This window comes from Ciona intestinalis, unplaced genomic scaffold (assembly GCF_000224145.3).
Source record: "Ciona intestinalis unplaced genomic scaffold, KH HT000047.2, whole genome shotgun sequence".
Classification (NCBI taxonomy): Eukaryota; Metazoa; Chordata; class Ascidiacea; order Phlebobranchia; family Cionidae; genus Ciona; species Ciona intestinalis.
The window spans coordinates 107,396-121,888 of record NW_004190369.2 but is presented as its reverse complement, the minus strand read 5'-3'; the positions used below and the strand labels follow the sequence as shown (position 1 = coordinate 121,888).

The window sequence follows — 14,493 nt, the reverse complement described above, 5'->3', positions numbered from 1 at the left end:
TGAGCATGATAGACTATTGCGTTGTTAAAGGTAAGTTTAAGTTTAGTTTTATTATGAACCTTACAGCTTGAATGTGAGACTTTATTGTTTATTCGATATTAAATGTATGTTATTTGTTTACATTTGTTTCAAAAGCTGCCAATCAAAGAATATGAAAGTACTGTAGACTGTGGTCAGTACTCAGTTGCATTATATTAAAAAGGAAACGTAAACAGTTGTTTCTATGCTAACTGTTAATACCTAATAAAAATTTGTTTATTCAAGTAGTGCATGGTAGTGATTGGAACATGATTGAATTTTTTTTTAAATAAAAAAAAACTCTTCTTTGATTGAGTGTTTACTCCAAAAATACAACCTCTTATCTTGATGTTGAATATATATGGAGCTTTGTGACACTGAACCCTCTGTAATATAATATGTTATCTGGTGCTGTGTCATACTAATAGTTTTTATTTTAAAGGTATATGCACCAATATGGTTAGCGGCAAAAGAAGAGAATGATTATCCTGGATACTACGACCCCAGTGGAATGTGGTTGGACTTTGCCCGAACTGACGAAGATTTGAGGTCATTTCAGTGGTCTGATGGCACTCAAATATTTATGCAACGTCAATGGTATCATAATCATAATTTTCCACTACCAACAGAAGAGCAACTCGCACGTAAGTTCTTAAAGAATTATTATTATTAATGTAATTTCCATCAATATAACACTACCGTATCAAAATAAAATGTTCCATATATTGGTTTGTAATTAACACATTTAAACAAGAACATTAGTTTTTACTCAGCAACATATTTTATAAACATATTGAACATTATCATATTTAAAGAATTGAATAACATACATAAATTATATTTGTTATAATTATGAAGAAAACAATTTATGTTTGTTAGCAGCTGCAACTGGGTGAAGTGTTCTTGTGCAATTGTAAAAAAAGGAAATTGAATAGATTGATCTATTTGTTTCAATATTTTTGTTATAGTACCACAATTTTGGATTCATCCTGATCCTAACAATGTAATATGGGGCAGTTCCGATCCTCCTGGAAGTAATGGTATGGAAGAAGCTTATGGTTGTTTTTACCATCTACGAGGCTGGGTTGATTGCGGCTCTTACATGAAACAGCATGTATTTTGCGAAAAAGGTAAATGTTTAAATCCCATTAATAAATTTATCAACGTTGTCCTTAGTTAGATGCACTTTTTATCAAGAAAGGTAAGTAATAAATTGCTTTCTACACACACAGGTCCATTCCCATTTGAACGTTGGTATCTTGGTGGATCTGAACATGCTCAACCTGATAATAAATGGTGTGTGGAAAACTGTGGTGCTATGCGAATTGATTTAACTGATGTTGGTAAAGCAGATTTTTCGGATATTACCAATGAGTATTGGGTAGATGAGTGGTGCGATAAAAAGAAGCCTTTTGTCTGTGAATCTGGTAAGTGTGCTTTAATGAGATTTTACTTTTTATGGATCCTGGTTTGAATATTTTTACCAACCTATTTTTTGTTAGTTGACTTGTTCTCATAGACCAATGTTTTTTATCAACATAGTAGTACAGTGGTTAACAAGCCTGTCTCTAAGACAGAGGTTTGGAGTTCACCCTTCTGCCTGCTAGCTTTGTGAGCATATGTGTCCTTGGGCAAGACACTTAACATCAACAGTATGTACTCCAACCAAGAGGTCACTAATGGGTTTTCTAAATTGTCAGCCATGCATTACGTAAACTGGCACGAAAACAAAACCTTAATGAGCCATGTTATATACCAAACTGCTGTTTCCCCACTAAGTTAGAATAAAGAAAGTTATATTCATTCATTGTTATGTATTAAATTATAGAGCTGCCTTCACAATGTCCAACCTACAACCCTCCACTTGTTCAAGGCTGTGTGGAACATTATTTTGTTCAGGTAACTAATAGTTGATCTGAGTTGCTTGTGCCATTACCAAAACTTACAGTAAAGTTTTTAAATCCCACTTGTTTAATATTCTCAGCGTTGTACAGCAAGCCTTTCTGCTGATTCTCTGAGAGCATTTTCCTTACTTACTCTCAGGAAGATGAGTGTTCTAATAGAAGAAATCTCTGCCAATTCCACTAACCTAGAAGTTGGTGTATTCCATGAGCTATGTAATGGTACAGGTAAAACATTTAAAAAAGGAACATCTGTAATTTACATTGAGCAATTAAATGTAGATTTATTTGTTTTTCATCACAGAGTTGTTAGACCTTGGTTTGACACCAAAGTTCAGATTCCATGTGAATAAACAAACTCATGCAGATGCAAAGAGCACGTGTGCAGACAATATGGAAATCTTGCCATCTGTAAATATTATGCCATAACGTTACATGTTTTTATGCTCTGTTTAATTCTGTTGAAATTTGGCTGTATGTACATCATATGTATTAATTGATTAATTCTTTATTTATACTTTACATATTTTGTATTAAAATCCCACATAATTTTTCAGCTTATAACTTCAGAGGTAGCAGAAGTATTTCGTAAAAAGGTGGAGGATTCATTAAAAATTACTGGGGTTGAAAAATGGTGGATTGGACTTGATGACATTGCAACTGAAGGTAACTTAAATCTGGCAGTTATGTATTACAGGTACCAATTCCTTTAAGGTGACTTTAAGATAACTTGCAATGGTAAACTGAAAATAGTATTTATTTATCTTCATTATTGTCATTCACATCACATTTTAGTAATGTTTATTTTAAAGGATCTTTTATATGGTCAAATGGTGAGCCACATGATCAACCTGGTGGCCACTACACCAACTGGTCACCAACTAGAAGTGGTTCAGTCTCAGCAAAAGACTGTGTAGCTGCTGGTGCTGATGGAAATGCATATTGGACTGAAGAAGCTTGCACCGATGCTTTCACATTTGTTTGCATGACAAGTAAACTGTATTATGGATATAAAGCTTACAAATAAATTTTATAATTGTAATGGTTTATTGCTTAATAAATAACATGTTGCTCAAATCGCTCAAATTCACAGACTACCCCGATGGTTGCACAACATTAAATGGAAGGCATACCGTAGAATGCTTGAACAACTTGTGGAAAAGGGTTGGTTGTGTTGAAATGGGTGATAAATATCCTGAGAAACGATCAACTGAAATCATAGACACAATGAAGAACACTCCCCTAACGTAAGAAATATCAACTTGTTCCTGTACCTTAGACCTTGGCTAAACGACTGTGGGTATATTTTAATGAAAGTCTATTTAAGTGTTTACTGCTGTTATGTTTTATTGCATGTATGTTTGATCATTTTACTTTTTAGGTCACTTGAAACTGACATAAAACCAATAAAAACATCAGCGGATACGGGTTCAAAACCAGAACAACTTGACTGTTATGGAATTGGTAAATATCAATGTTATTAATTTTGTAATTTTCTGTCAACGTGTTAAATTTTTACAGAATTTCCAGACAATTGTTTGAGCTTTTATGGTCCTTACTCAATTGAGTGTCTCAATTCAATATGGAATATCCGAGGTTGTTTGAACAAAGGTACCAAGGCTCCCTCGAAACTAAATCCAAGTGAAAGAAATTCTCTAGATGCTTTAAATTTAAAGTAAGTTATTCCACACCGTTAACTACACACAGTCAACAAAATTATATAATCAAGTTGTAATTTTTTCATTTGTTATAAATTTTTATACTGAACATTTTGTTTTCTAGTGTGTGAATGATTTAATATCCAATTATTAATTAGGAAAAGTATGTTTACTTCTAACACTATGGCACTAGTGCATAACTGCATGCATTAACAAAATATTTTTAATCTGCTTATTGTTTTCATTATTCTCTGAATGCAAAAAATGAGGTGTCAAAAAGGCATACTAAGAAGATTGAAAATATGTGTATGGGCAGAGATGCTCAACTTTCTTATGTTTTAATTATTCAAATAAACCTGGCTTTTTATTTACTCCAGCGTTTAATTTGGTATCTTATACAGATTTTTCAAAAGCTGTATTTTTGAAACTTTCCTGGTATCTTTAGATCATAAGCATTTCTATCAATACGCAAATTTTATTTTTAATTGGTATGATCCTATAATTAAAATTTAAATATATGGAGTTAACCGTTGTTTATTTACCTTCTTTAAAATGCAAGAGGTACATGACAACCACTATACAATAATTTTTCCAAAACTGTCGTTTGCTGCCTAAAGTAAGGTTTATTTAGTTCCATGTTAAAAAATTGTGAATAAACAGAGAAGATAATAAATTGTTTTATAGGAGTTTAGAACAGCATATGCTTGAATACAGGACAGAGGCAGATTCAGGGAATACTCAGAAACAATTGGAATGCTTTGGAATTGGTCTGTGTATAATATTTACATTTATTTGCAGTTAAACTATTTTTGTCCCACATTTTAATATTAAGTTGTTAATCAATAGAGTATCAAGAAAACTGTACAACATTCTACGGTCCTCATTCCATGGAGTGCCTTATAAGTACATGGAAGAAAGTGGGTTGCAAAGTCGAAGGGGAGAAATATCCACCTAAGCTTGATGAGTTTGACCTTGAGCCACTTGTTGACATGACCTTGGTGTAAGTTTTACACTTTTTTATAATAGGCGAGGTATAGATGGCTTTGTAACATGTTTCGTTTACTTTTATCTGTGTTTGCTTAATTTCTAATTAAAACAGAGAGATGAATGCTACAATGAAGGTGTCAAAAATTATGGCAGATCAAGGAGAAGAACAGCATCAGTTGAATTGCTATGGGTTGGGTGGGTCCTATTTTGCTATTTAAGCAACTTATTATTTATTTAAAAAAAACCTATTGCGTTTAGGGTTAAAACTGGTGATAATATGGCCGGCACTTTGCCATGTTGATAGTGGTAAAAGCATTCGCTTTCTAAACAATGAATACAGAGTTTGATGCTTAATGCTGCTGCGATTGTGGGGTGTGTGTGTTTTTTAAAAGACTCTTAACTGTCATTTTTTAACCCAGTTGGTTTCTGGAATTATCAGCTATACTAAACAAAAAACAATAACCTCTTAAGTTATGAATGTGTTAAGTTGTTTAAATCTTATTCCTAAAATCCTTCTGTTCCATTCCTTGCCCCGATTTTTTTAGTGTTTCCTGAAAACTGCCTCACATACAATGGACCTCACAGTGTGGATTGTCTTACAACTATCTGGAACTTGAAAGGTTGTAGAAACGACGGAACACATGCTCCTGTTAAATTGCCAACCTCTGAACAAGATGTACTGGTTGCATACAACCTCAAGTAAGAACTGTAATATTCAATTAGACTAAAATTGCTGCATTAGAATGCAGTAAAAGATTAAATTAAAGTATATTCTCTAGCTAACAAAAAAATCCTGTGTAAAAGCTTTGTTTTTTGCCTATTTTTTCATATAGGTTAACTTAATATTTTGTGTTTTGCAATTATAACAATGTATCCTATAGTGAATGTAATTACATACATGGTTTTGGTTATGGGACATGCATCAACCCCTTGTTCCCTGACATGTCTCAACGTAGGACCACAGCCATATGGAATGGAAAAAAAAAGAAGTGCTCTAGTTTATAACAGTGTAAGTTTTATTAACATGCCTTCCCTCTCCTGTATGTAGCCAGTTGTTTGATCATGTAATCAACAAAAAAAGCTTAGCTGATTCTGGAGATAGAGATGTGCAGTTAGAGTGCTTTGGAACAGGTATGTTAGTCACTAGTTTTGTTCAGTTTTACTACGAGCTTTAGATTTGATGGTACCATATAAACTGATTGATAAAAGATTGATACAATCAAAAACCATTCGGTATTTGTTACAACTGAAGTGATCTATCTAAATAATTGAATTTACTTCTGTTAGTGTATCCTGATGGCTGCACAACACACAGTGGACCGCACACAATGGAATGCCTCATTGGAGTTTGGAAGCATGTAGATTGTAAGGAACGAGGTGAGGAGTATCCACCTAAACTATCCACAGCTGAAGCAGATACGTTGAAAGCTTTGGACCTGAAGTAAGTTTAATAAGATATCTTGAAACTGTATTTGAGTTACCAAAATAGATTATTGTTAAAGTAATATCGATTATATTTAGTGATACCGAATCGTTAAAAAAATGATTCGGCCCAAAACCGAATATTCGGCCATTTATCCCCAATGAATTCGGCCGAATCAAGGGAATCATGTATGACATCATCAGAACCTGCGGCGACGGGCGGTCGGTAAAAACTACATAAGTAATACAGGAAAATACTTCATAGGCACCGTGTCACAAGTATCAACAATTTTAATATAAATTTTTAATGTGGCAATAAAGCGTCGTCGGAAACATTCGTCTGCTAATAACGCGTGTATTTACGAACCAAAACTTCAGGGAAAGTAAATCGTTGGGAGAAAAGCACAACGGCAGTGGCGCACCCAGACAGAAATAAAGGGGGGGCGGGATAATTTCGCGGCCATGTAACGTAGCGTCGTTTAACAGGGGGCGAGTTCACGAACGTGTAAGGTAGCATGTTTAACGAGGGACGAGTTCGCGGCATGTAACGTAGCGTCGCCTAGTTTAACAAGGGACGAGTTCGCAGACGTGTAACTTAGCATCGTTTAACGAGGGACGAGTTCGCGGACGTGTAACTTAGCTTCGTTTAACGAGGGACGAGTTCGCGGACGTGTAACTTAGCGTCGCTTGTTTAACGAGGGACGAGTTTGCGGACGTGTAACTTAGCATCGTTTAACGAGGGACGAGTTCGCGGACGTGTAACTTAGCTTCGTTTAACGAGGGACGAGTTCGCGGACGTGTAACTTAGCTTCGTTTAACGAGGGACGAGTTTGCGGTCGTGTAACTTAGCATCGTTTATCGAGGAACGAGTTCGCGGACGTGTAACTTAGCGTCGTTTAACGAGGGACGAGTTCGCGGACGTGTAACTTAGCTTCGTTTAACGAGGGACGAGTTTGCGGTCGTGTAACTTAGCATCGTTTATCGAGGGACGAGTTTGCGGACGTGTAACTTAGCATCGTTTAACGAGGGAAGAGTTCGCGGCCGTGTAACGTAGCATCATTTAACGAGGGACGAGTTCGCGGACGTGTAACTTAGCTTCGTTTAACGAGGGACGAGTTTGCGGACGTGTAACTTAGCATCGTTTAACGAGGAACGAGTTTGCGGACGTGTAACTTAGCGTCGTTTAACGAGGGACGAGTTCGCGGCCGTGTAACGTAGCATCATTTAACGGGGGACGAGTTCGCGGACGTGTAACTTAGCTTCGTTTAACGAGGGACGAGTTTGCGGATGTGTAACGTAGCATCGCTTCACTAGGGACGAGTTCGCTGCCGTGTAACGTAGCATCGTTTAACGAGCGACGAGTTCGCGGCCGTGTAACGTAGCATCGTTTAACGAGGGACGAGTTCGTGGACGTGTAACGTTTAATAAGAGACGAGTTCGCGGCCGTTTAACGCTAACTGATTCCATGCCTGCCGAAACACACGAAACCTTCCGCACGCACACACACTTGCACATACACTCAGGCAGACGAGTGCACGAGCCGATGCGTTGGCATCAACGAATTCTAGAATTTTACACTGCGACGCTTGTTAACCATTTATTGATATCAAAAAGGGGGGGGACTGGTTCCCCTAATCCCCCCCCCCCCCCCCTGGGTGCGCCACTGCACAACGGTGACGGAAAGCGTAGATTAGATAAAATTAATTTTATTGCAACACGGACGAGCAGTTAATTCGAGAACTCAAAAATTCTTTACTGTAACCAATGACGAAACCTGTGTTACCCAAACAAAAAAATTTAATTACTTTTGTGAGAAAAAAAAACACTGTGTACAAACGTTCCATTTTTACGCTTTACGCTTGCTTTGGAAATAATGGAAGACGCATGCGGTACCATACATTCCACACGTAACAAGCAAAGCAATCGTTGTGCATTTATTCTCGTGAAAAGTGACATAATGAAACTCTGGTTCTCGTGCGGTGCCAACAAACGATGTTTTTTGGCTTCTGTCCAAGCTCGATAGGGACGATACTTTGTAATATCATATTACAATTTCTGTTGGTTCCAATTTACTGATAGCATCGCTCCTCGCTCTTATATTTGCACCAATTAAAATTCACATATTCCCGATTTACCTGCATTTAAACTACTCACAATTGCTGGCTTAAAACTATATCAAGTGTAAAAAAATTATACGAAAACTTTACATTTACATTTTGTATTCTGCTTTGTGCTAAAAATGTGGAGGGGTCGTGCGCAGACGCGTCCACTGTTTAGAGAGAAAGGGCAAGTGTTTCTTTATCGACGATCGGGAGCATATTCTGTCGCTAATATGACGAAGTTAACGAAATGCACGTGTGCCATAGCCCATAGAACCGTATCCAAAATGATTAGCATTGCTTTAAAGCATGATGATTAATTAAATTAAACTTATTTGTTGCAAATAGTCTTTAATTCTTATCTCACAAATTGTGCAAGTTCTCGTAGATATATTGTCAGTGAAAAAAGTTTTTTTTGCCGTATCGGTTTTTGCCGTATCTTTACGCACGATTCGACCGAAAAAATCTTCGTCGAAATCGCTGATTCGGCCGAATAAATTTGGCAGACCGAAACTGCGGCACATCACTAATTTTATTACTTTACCCATTAATATTACCACAAATATTTACGAAGGATGTTGATTGCGAATCGACAGGCTGTTAAAACAGCAGCTGATGGTGGAGATGCAACTCATCAATCTAATTGCTATGGTGTGGGTGAGTAAAAAAATTCCATTTGGATTCTAATTATTATCTTTATGAATTTTTAACTTGATAATAAAATCCCTGATAAAAGTATTTTTACTATATTTGCACCAAATTATTTTATTTACTTCAACTATATACCTTTTTATTCACTGTTACAGTGTTTAAAGAGAGCTGTACTTCTTTTACTGGACCACACAGTGTACAATGCCTCACAAGCATCTGGGAGTCGAAAGGTTGTTTAAGTGAAGGAACAAAAGCTCCAGTTAAACTAAGAGAGTATCAAAGAAGTGCATTGGATTTTCTCAATTTGGAGTAATCTTTTTTCTCTCTTTACGTTTGAACTTTTTCTACCTGATCATTATATAACATAAAATAAAAACTGATATACTGGAATTACCAATTTCTAACAAGTTTAAATTTGCAGAGAAGTTGAGAATAATTTTGAAACTGTTAAAGTTGAAGCTGATGGTGGTGATGCAGATAAAGTATTGGAATGTTATGGAATTGGTTTGTATTTGATATATTATATCATTTGTGGTAATTGTTTTCTTCTTTCAACATAGTTTATCCGGAGAATTGTGATTCTTATCACGGACCTCACTCCATTGATTGTCTCATCACAATCTGGGAAGAAGTAGATTGCAAAGTCAAAGGTTACAGATATCCTGGCAATCTAACAACTGCTGATGCAGATGCTTTAAACAACTTAGATATGAGGTTAAATTATATAAACTATGTTTACATAGCCTAAAGAATATTAATACAAGTATACTTCATTGTGTAAAGTTTGTTGTTTATTGCGACAACCAAGAATTATATATATCCAATTATTTTTGTATATAATCAAATTGTGAAAACTTATGCGTTATAAATTTGTTTATAGGTCAATTAGAGAAAACATGGAAAGTGTAAAATCAGCAGCAGATGCTGGAGATGCTGATCATCAATTAAATTGTTATGGAATTGGTAATTTATTAAAATAATGTGTTTATGTAAAACGCCATTATAGCGTGGAATTGGTGAGATATTATTGTGACTTTTTTGTATAAGATTGAATTTTGATTTTAACTTTTTGTCATATTTCTTAGTATTTCCTGAAAGTTGTGACTCGTTTGAAGGACCACACAGTGTGGAATGCCTTACAACAATCTGGGAATCAAAAGGCTGTTTAGCTGAAGGAGCCAAAGCTCCAGATAAATTAACCGCAGCTGAAAAAGATGCTTTGGATTCTCTAAATGTTGAGTAAGTTCACTGTTTCATTTTTAAGCTAAATGTTAGATGCAGCTGAGGAAGAAGCTTTAAACTTGATGAACATTGAGTAAGTTCACCATTCCATGTTTTCAACAAATTATTTAATTAATATTCTTTGCAACAGTGAAGTAGTTGATCACATAGAAACAATAAAAAGTGAAGCTGATGCTGGAAATGTTATCAAGGGAGAAGAATGTTATGGGGGAGGTAAATACTAAATAGTCTCTTGTTTTCTTTGTTGTAGGCAAGCATAGTTATACACCCCCCTGAGTGTATAACTATGCTTGTAAATTCTGTAAAGTTTTCAACATTTACCTTCTTTTTGTGAGTAGGTAGTATTAGAAATGGCTAATTATAGTTTTTTGTTTGCTATTTGTGTTAGTGATAACAAGAATATTTTGTTTATACCTTTTAAAAATTGTGTTTTTGTTTAAAGTTTTTCCAGAAAACTGTGATGCTTTTTATGGACCTCACTCCATTGATTGTCTTATCACAATCTGGGAAGAAGTGGATTGTAAGGTCAAAGGTTATAGATATCCCAATAACCTCACAATTGCAGATGCTGATGCTCTGAAAAACTTAAATTTGACGTGAGTTGATGCTTGGTGGTGTTTGCTCTTTTGTAAACACACATAAACAAAATTTATTTTATATTTTTTATGTTAAAATTTAGAGCTGTAGAAGAAAACATGGAAGGTGTGAAATCAGCAGCAGATGGTGGAAATGCTGATCATCAGTTGAATTGTTATGGCTTAGGTAAAAATATATATTCTCTAAAACCTATTTATCTTGTTTTATTAATTGTTTTTTTGAATTTTGATTGTACATGGTTTTGTAATCAAGTTTTCATTGTAATTTCTTTTCCAGTTTTTCCAGAAAATTGTGACGCATACTATGGACCACACAGTGTGGAATGTCTTACAACTATCTGGGAATCAAAAGGTTGTTTGAGTGAAGGAACAAAAGCCCCAGTTAAACTCTCACCAAGTGAAAAACAAAATTTGGATTTGCTTAGTTTAAAGTGGGTATTCTTAATAATATTCTATGAATAATAACTTAAAGTTGAATCAATATTAAAGCAATAATATACTCTGTTGTATAATTATGCTGCCTCAATTTGACAAAACGGGGTAGTGGTTGGTTAGGGTTAGGATGCTGTTGTTTTTGATAGGTTCGAAGATGTTAGTTACAGGCTGGGAGAAAATAAGTTCTTATTAATGGATTTCAATTTGTTACTTCAATTTGTTGCTTGGCATAAACTGTTTAAAAGTTTAAGCTACTCCAATTACTGTTGTGATATTTTAAATTTTAGTGATGTTGAAACGAAAATGGAAACTATTCAAATAGAAGCTGATGGTGGGGATACTGATAAAGAATTAGAATGTTATGGAGTTGGTATATATATGTTATAATTTTATCAATTTATTACCAATTCACAATACACTCTGTTGGGCGGCAAATGGTTTAATTTCACACCTTGGGAGACAACCCATCTAATGACGGAACACAGCATCACTTTATAGACAAAACTTTGTCTGCTGGAAAAATGCAAGATTTGTCACTTAATCATATATAACAGTTTTGCCTCATGTAATAGTTACGCAACACGGCTGTTTGTTTAATATTTATTTATAACGCACCGGGTTAAATTTGAGTAAACTATATTATTAAATCTGTGCTCAAAGTATAGTTAACCACTACAACTAACCTGTTTGTTTAGTTTATCCTGAGAATTGTGATTCATATAACGGACCTCACTCCATTGATTGTCTGATTACAATCTGGGAAGAAGTGGATTGCAAAGTAAAAGGTTATAGATATCCTGGCAATCTAACAAGTGCGGAAGCAAATACTTTGAAAAGCTTGGATTTAAGGTAATTTTTTTCGAAAGTATATAGTTTTGGTATACTTTTAAATGTACAAACACAGAGCTGTAAGAGAAAACATGGAAGGCGTGAAATCAGCAGCTGATGGTGGAAATGCTGATCATCAGTTGAATTGTTATGGCATTGGTAAGATTTTCTTTGAAATACTGATTAATAAATGATATCTTTATCATTCCCTTAATGATGATGTTATTTCTAATCTAAAACGATAAGGTCCTATTAAAATAAAATCGTTATAATTTGATTTAAACTGATGAAACCCGACTCAATAAGGATGAAGTTAATTGAACATCAAACTTTATTTACAGCTCTAAAATAACTAATAAATAAATGATTTGTTTTAAATTATGACTATGTAAGGTATAATCTGAAAGTAAGCTTCATTCTTTTCTATACTAAATTTTGTGATCTGTAGCATTTCCTGACAATTGTGACACATACTACGGACCACACAGTGTTGAATGTCTTACAACTATCTGGGAATCAAAAGGTTGTTTAAGTGAAGGATCAAAAGCCCCAGTTAAATTAGATACAGCTGAGAAAGAGGCTCTTGACTTACTAAACGTTAAGTAAGTTTGTTTAGGTTGATCACTGGTGCGCAATATAAGCTTCAATTGCCTTGTCAACAGTGATATTGAGATTACTTTTGAAAATATTCGAGTTGAAGCTGATGGTGGTGATAAAGATAAAGGAATGGAGTGTTATGGAATTGGTTGGTGCATTATTATTACTAACAGCATTACTATTGCTATCAATTAATAAATTTTGTGTTTCAGTGTATCCTGCAAATTGTGATGCATTTTATGGACCCCACTCCATTAAATGTCTCATCACAATATGGGAAGAAGTGGATTGCAAGGTCCAAGGTTATAGATTTCCTGGTAATCTCACAGCTGAAGATGCCGAGGCTTTAAGAAACTTGGATCTAGCGTAAGTTGTTAAAAAAATTGTAAAAGTTGAACACTAATCTAAATAAACACAGATCAATACAAGAAAACATGGAAAACGTAAAAACAGCAGCTGATGGTGGAAATGCTGATCATCAACTGAATTGTTATGGCATTGGTAAGATTTATTTTCCATTAATTATTCTCTTGCTTTTGATATTTTGATTTTTTCAATCTGTTATTCGTATTATATGTAGAAGGCAATTATGCTTTCTTAGCATTGTACACCCCATACCCACAAAGAAACTTAAACAATTTTCTGAAATTAAACGCATCCAGAGAACTTTATCAAATCCTAATTAGTAATTCATTCTAGTGTTTCCTGAAAACTGTGATACATACTATGGACCACACAGTGTGGAATGCCTTACAACTATCTGGGTATCAATAGGTTGTTTAAGTGAAGGATCTAAAGCCCCAGTTAAATTAGATACAGCTGAAAAAGAAGCTTTGGATTTGCTGACTGTTAAGTAAGTTTTGTTGATAATTGCTTTCCAAGCAAATCAACATTTAAGTCGTTGATTAAAGTTCAGAATAAATTTTAATTGTTTCAGTGATGTTTCCATCGACTTTGAAATTGTTCGAATGGAAGCTGATAATGGTGATGAAGATAAAGGATTGGAATGTTATGGAATAGGTTTGTATAAAAAGTGTTTAGCTGTAAAGTTTGTTTTTTTATTATTTATGCAGTGTATCCTGAGAACTGTGATTCATATCACGGGCCTCACTCAATTAATTGTCTCATCACGATTTGGGAAGAAGTGGGTTGCAAACTGAAAGGATATAGGTATCCTGGTAATCTTACAGATGCAGAAGCTCAATCTTTGAGAAACATGGACATAATGTTAGTTGCATAATTTGTTGCTCTAATGCTAGATTGCATTATTAAACTGTAGAATTTTTCCAGAACTATAGAAGAAAACATGAGAAGTGTAAAATTAGCAGCTGACGATGGAAATACTGATCATCAGTTAAATTGTTACGGAACTGGTGAGCAATACTATGGGATTTGATTTGTCTTTAAGAGGCTTTAAATATTTTTTTGTTTAGTACCAATGTGTATGTGCGGTTTTTATATTTGCCAAAAAATCTGAACGATATGTTCACATCACAGTATTTCCTGACAATTGTGACACGTATTATGGACCATACAGTGTGGAATGTCTTACCACTATCTGGGAATGGAAAGGTTGTTTAGCTGAAGGAACAAAAGCTCCAGTCAAATTAAACTTGGAAGAAAGAGATTTTCTTGATTTGTTAAGTTTGGAGTAAGTTTTTCTTAGTATTATATGGGCTGTTTTTAACCATTCTATATTAACAGTGAGGTTTTGGACAATTTTGAATCAGTTCAAATGGAAGCTCATGGTGGTGACAAAGATAAAGGATTGGAATGTTATGGAATTGGTTTGTACATAATTAACAGAATTGCCATTGGTACTAATTGGTTTACTATTGTTTTTTGTTTCAGTTTATCCTGAGAATTGCGATTCCTATCATGGACCTCATTCCATTGAATGTCTTGTAACAATATGGGAAGAAGTTGGTTGCAAAGTCGAAGGTTACAGATATCCTGGAAATCTAACAACTGCAGATGCTGATGCTTTGAAATCGACAAACCTAACGTAAGTTTTTAAAGTCATTTTTTTAGGGATTATTTAGTTTTGTGTTAATTTACA

General features: G+C 34.8%; 2 protein-coding genes across 3 annotated transcripts in view; both read left to right on the top strand.

Annotated features, from left to right (window-relative positions):
* The window catches only part of LOC100179877, a 14,529-nt gene extending 8,594 nt beyond the window's left edge, over positions 1 to 5,935 (top strand). The window contains exons 11-26 of one of the 2 annotated variants that reach the window (XM_026837994.1): positions 461 to 662; positions 987 to 1,148; positions 1,251 to 1,445; positions 1,847 to 1,917; positions 2,003 to 2,147; positions 2,224 to 2,330; positions 2,477 to 2,585; positions 2,732 to 2,911; positions 3,013 to 3,166; positions 3,301 to 3,383; positions 3,441 to 3,594; positions 4,262 to 4,344; positions 4,424 to 4,577; positions 4,677 to 4,759; positions 5,110 to 5,263; positions 5,852 to 5,935. In XM_026837994.1, the coding sequence (XP_026693795.1) occupies positions 461 to 662; positions 987 to 1,148; positions 1,251 to 1,445; positions 1,847 to 1,917; positions 2,003 to 2,147; positions 2,224 to 2,330; positions 2,477 to 2,585; positions 2,732 to 2,911; positions 3,013 to 3,166; positions 3,301 to 3,383; positions 3,441 to 3,594; positions 4,262 to 4,344; positions 4,424 to 4,577; positions 4,677 to 4,759; positions 5,110 to 5,263; positions 5,852 to 5,861 (2,046 nt within the window). In that variant the 3' untranslated portion in view covers positions 5,862 to 5,935. Of the gene's footprint in view, positions 1 to 460; positions 663 to 986; positions 1,149 to 1,250; positions 1,446 to 1,846; positions 1,918 to 2,002; positions 2,148 to 2,223; positions 2,331 to 2,476; positions 2,586 to 2,731; positions 2,912 to 3,012; positions 3,167 to 3,300; positions 3,384 to 3,440; positions 3,595 to 4,261; positions 4,345 to 4,423; positions 4,578 to 4,676; positions 4,760 to 5,109; positions 5,264 to 5,851 lie in introns of those variants that run through there. The other variant, XM_026837995.1, reaches the window with a different exon arrangement.
* LOC100175212 overlaps positions 1 to 14,493 on the top strand; it is a gene marked incomplete at its 3' end in the record, with an annotated part of 276,802 nt that overhangs the window by 154,989 nt on the left and 107,320 nt on the right. The window contains exons 58-73 of the mRNA XM_026837993.1: positions 10,681 to 10,740; positions 10,852 to 11,005; positions 11,297 to 11,379; positions 11,705 to 11,858; positions 11,914 to 11,996; positions 12,286 to 12,439; positions 12,500 to 12,582; positions 12,647 to 12,800; positions 12,853 to 12,935; positions 13,134 to 13,287; positions 13,372 to 13,454; positions 13,508 to 13,661; positions 13,725 to 13,807; positions 13,932 to 14,085; positions 14,139 to 14,221; positions 14,286 to 14,439. Of these exons, the coding sequence (XP_026693794.1) occupies positions 10,681 to 10,740; positions 10,852 to 11,005; positions 11,297 to 11,379; positions 11,705 to 11,858; positions 11,914 to 11,996; positions 12,286 to 12,439; positions 12,500 to 12,582; positions 12,647 to 12,800; positions 12,853 to 12,935; positions 13,134 to 13,287; positions 13,372 to 13,454; positions 13,508 to 13,661; positions 13,725 to 13,807; positions 13,932 to 14,085; positions 14,139 to 14,221; positions 14,286 to 14,439 (1,873 nt within the window). The remainder of the gene's footprint in view (positions 1 to 10,680; positions 10,741 to 10,851; positions 11,006 to 11,296; positions 11,380 to 11,704; positions 11,859 to 11,913; positions 11,997 to 12,285; positions 12,440 to 12,499; positions 12,583 to 12,646; positions 12,801 to 12,852; positions 12,936 to 13,133; positions 13,288 to 13,371; positions 13,455 to 13,507; positions 13,662 to 13,724; positions 13,808 to 13,931; positions 14,086 to 14,138; positions 14,222 to 14,285; positions 14,440 to 14,493) is intronic.